Raw genomic sequence first — 3,451 nt, 5'->3', positions numbered from 1 at the left:
ACAATACCAGGGAGTAACTGCTGAATTGTAGAGCATATACAGTGTATTCCCTTTTTGGTTTGTCAGGGAATGTTATGGCCTGTGGTAGTTGTTTCTAAGATGAGACACAAGTCATCATAGGAAATCTCTGCCTCAGCTGGATCAGGTAACATTGATTGTGTGTTGCTGAACGACAAAAAAGTTTTTGCCTTTCTCCCCCACTCTGTAAGGCTTATCAAACGGATAAGGATTACTACAGAAGTCCTGGAAAATAAAAGCCGGCCTCATACCTTTTTATCGTTTGGAGTCGGCGACAGAAATGTTGTGGAATGAAATGTTAAAAACCAATAATTATTCAAGTCTTCTGAATCAGTGAATCAATCCAAAGGATCTTCAGGGGTGGCAAAATTGATGGAAAGTGTAATTCGGTACTATTTAGGGAACGTAGTGACGTTTATCCATGGTTTCCAGCTTTTCCCTGTCTTAGGTTTAAATATAATAGTTACGTAAACGCGTTGGACATAAAAAAGGTAACTTTCTTTGATTTTGACAGGCGTTAACGTGCACAGTGTTTTGCGCACAACGGGAGATATCTTAGTTACCGTCGGTGTCGGCACTGTCCTATACAGTCACGCCAGAGGTCGTGATGATGTGGAGCAGTTTGCAAGAATTTTCAACACAGCTGTACTCCCTGCGGGTAACTTCCTACGTGGAGTTTGCAACCGTTCATTATGCTTTATGATTCAAGCAGAAACCAAAACAGATCTGATGGCACTTTGGCAAATGTACCTGGAGGGTAGGCTACGACAAAATCTTCAAGAGTTCCTGGTCAGAGACAAAATAAAGGAACTTGCAAATGGCGAGGAAGTAAAGGTGACTGTGCATATCGATGAACAGGAATATCAAGATGCTTTCTGCCATGTACCTGACGTAAAATAGCGTACGCTGTGGTGATTACCATTTATTACTTGGCGATCAGCCGATTGAAAACAATGTCCTCAGATTCCCCAACTTCATCCTCTCGTTCAGACTTTCTTTCACATTCGCGTTTTCTTTTTGTCGTACCCGAGGTAGAGCCCTTTCATAAACCACAACAGCAGGTGAATATCACAAGTACAAAATGAATTGGTCGCTAAAGCTTGGATGTAGTTATATAAGGAACAAAATATTTTCTCTGTAATTTTTACAGTGTTCGCAAAATCAGGTGACCATGTAATGTTGAGGACTCGAAGAAACTCTGATTCAGTTGTTTATATCAAACCAAAAGAAAACGAAGTCACCGTAATTCTCTCCGAACTGAAAGAAGCACAGATTGAATTTCAGAAGGAAAAGATAGAAAGTCTTGAAAAACAGAACGCTAGTTTAAGAGAAAGGTTGGAGGAACTTGAACTGATGACGGACGGACCAAGTGGTAAGAATGCTATACACTCCACGTTGATGAAAATACAATTATTGATAAAATTATTATTTTTATTATGGTTATCATCATTATTATCTTTGCTGCTATCATTGTCATTGTCATTATTATCATTTTTATTGCTGGCATTATTACTGCTAAATAACCCTCGAGGAAAAGTAAGAAATCACCGCTTTAAAGTATTTTAAATGTACAGACGTTCGAGTTCCAACTCTATCATTCATGTGTGAAAATGTCCAATTCAAACGCGCTCTACATGCAGTAACTTTTAGCCAACTTCATCAGACGGGAAATGATTAGTTTAACTTTCAAGTTAACTAATGAAAAGGTATACCAAATACTGATACATCGGAATGAGGTATTCAAAAAACCCCAACTCACAGGTTCTCCCGATTCTTACTTCAATTGCAAACCCAACTTCAGGCGCTGAATTTTTTGGTGATTAGAAAGGTTTTGGGTTAAATAAAGTTACAGTATGTATTGTTCGCATTATTTAATATTGGATTTAGTGCGCAATGATTTCGGAGTTGAACATTGTTTATGTAGATAATTCCCTACGTCAGTCTTTAGTTCGACTTTTATTAGTCAGCTGAATATTTTAATTTCTTTTTATTTACCCTGATTCTGGGCATGTTTTGCATATGAAGAACTCAATCCGTTATCTTTACAACGTGTCGTGGATTGGGAGTGCCATTCCAACGTCTCTTTGGAAACTGGATTTTGGTCTCAGAGTAAAGTTTCTGAACTAGAAGTGGAAGACCTTGAAGGTATATGATGTCTTTTGTTTTTAGAGCCTTATATACGGTATATTGTGGTGAAAGTTTCCGTTTGATTAACGACACAGATATTTAATAAATACTCACTGGCTCCATGATACATTTACTAAATCGTGTCCTTTAGCTTTTATTTTAGTAACGCAGCAAATAGATGACATTAATTCTTTGGCAGTGTCATTTCGTTATTGTTGTCGTCGGAGAGATGACTTTACTAAACCGGATGGTATAGCTCCCAACAATTTTGATAAAGGATGGTAAGAGCCACGATCAGTAAAATATTTTACGCTGAAGAAATGTTTCAATTGTTTTCATAGGCAGTCATGTCGAAATTCCTGGGTCACAGCCAGTATTTCCTACGCCTTTATCGAGGCAAACTACCAATTTCGCACTACTGTGCCATCTTCTTTTAGATGTTGGGACACAAGTCTTAGGGGATACGTTTGACAGAATAATTCCGCCAGAAAGGTTTCAGGGAGTGTTGATGAATCATATTGCAACCTTGCAGAGTTTAGTCAGAAAGAGATTGATCACTTGCTCACAGTTGGAAAGACTTTTTCCTCACTCCGGTACTTCAGTGTCCTCGGCCCAACTTGACGCCAGTACGTTATTTCTTCTTTTTCGCACTATTTGTGGCATGAGTTGTCCTGCGACAGGTTGGTTTCTACTTCCTCTTGCAACAGACATAAGTCCTGAAGCTGATCTTGTTCGTGTTAGACACTATAGCAACCATGTCATCGGTTGTGCGGAGCACGCTTTAGTTGATGATGCAAAGTTCCAACAATTATGGAGTGAAATCCGGAAGCCACTGATCAGATTGGGAGGTCCACGTTATGAAGATATTATTGATGCACTTATAATCCATAACATGGATTTTGATGAAAGGGAATACAACAAAGAATTCTCCCTTCAATTCGTGGGTGAGATTGACGAAGTCCTCAAAAAAGTGGGTAAGATCAGCATAGAGAATCCCAACCACTTTAATAAGTGAAAGTGAAAGAACAGTATGAAGAATACGCATACTGACCCTACGAATTTATTTAAAATATGACAAAAAAGGGATGATAAATTTAATGATACTCGTTTTATCTTATGATTGGTCGCCGGGGTGGGGAAAACCCCGAAGATTGACGTTTTCTCCCTAATAAAACTTATTAAACTTAAAAAAAAAATAAATACAACTTCACTTTTTACTTACTTTTTACATACTTATTAAAATGCAGTAAATGGCTTGAACCCAGGGGTGACAGGTGAAAGTGTAATGTGATTGTCTGGGTGAGTG

At 38.3% G+C, this 3,451-nt stretch overlaps 1 protein-coding gene across 1 annotated transcript; it reads left to right on the top strand.

The window, feature by feature from the left end:
• Positions 1-1,194: 1,194 nt before the first annotated feature.
• LOC148741500 (uncharacterized) lies at positions 1,195-3,215 on the top strand. Its single transcript, XM_088732703.1, has 3 exons — positions 1,195-1,390; positions 2,044-2,163; positions 2,487-3,215. Exons 1-3 carry the CDS (start codon positions 1,195-1,197, stop codon positions 3,158-3,160), a joined length of 990 nt encoding a protein of 329 aa, XP_088588829.1. The 3' UTR covers positions 3,161-3,215.
• Positions 3,216-3,451: the final 236 nt, after the last annotated feature.

This window comes from Stylophora pistillata, chromosome 1, assembly GCF_964205215.1.
Source record: "Stylophora pistillata chromosome 1, jaStyPist1.2, whole genome shotgun sequence".
NCBI lineage: Eukaryota > Metazoa > Cnidaria > Anthozoa > Scleractinia > Pocilloporidae > Stylophora > Stylophora pistillata.
The sequence above is the reverse complement of the archived record's forward strand: the minus strand, read 5'-3'. Positions and strand labels throughout refer to the sequence as shown.

Excerpts from the sequence above, each read along its gene's own strand:
- LOC148741500 (XM_088732703.1), top strand. The coding sequence starts at position 1,195 with ATGTTGAGGACTCGAAGAAACTCTGATTCAGTTGTTTATATCAAACCA. Across the intron at positions 1,391-2,043 it reads GATGACGGACGGACCAAGTG|AACTCAATCCGTTATCTTTA; the intron begins GTAAGAATGCTA and ends TTGCATATGAAG. Across the intron at positions 2,164-2,486 it reads AGAAGTGGAAGACCTTGAAG|GCAGTCATGTCGAAATTCCT; the intron begins GTATATGATGTC and ends TTGTTTTCATAG.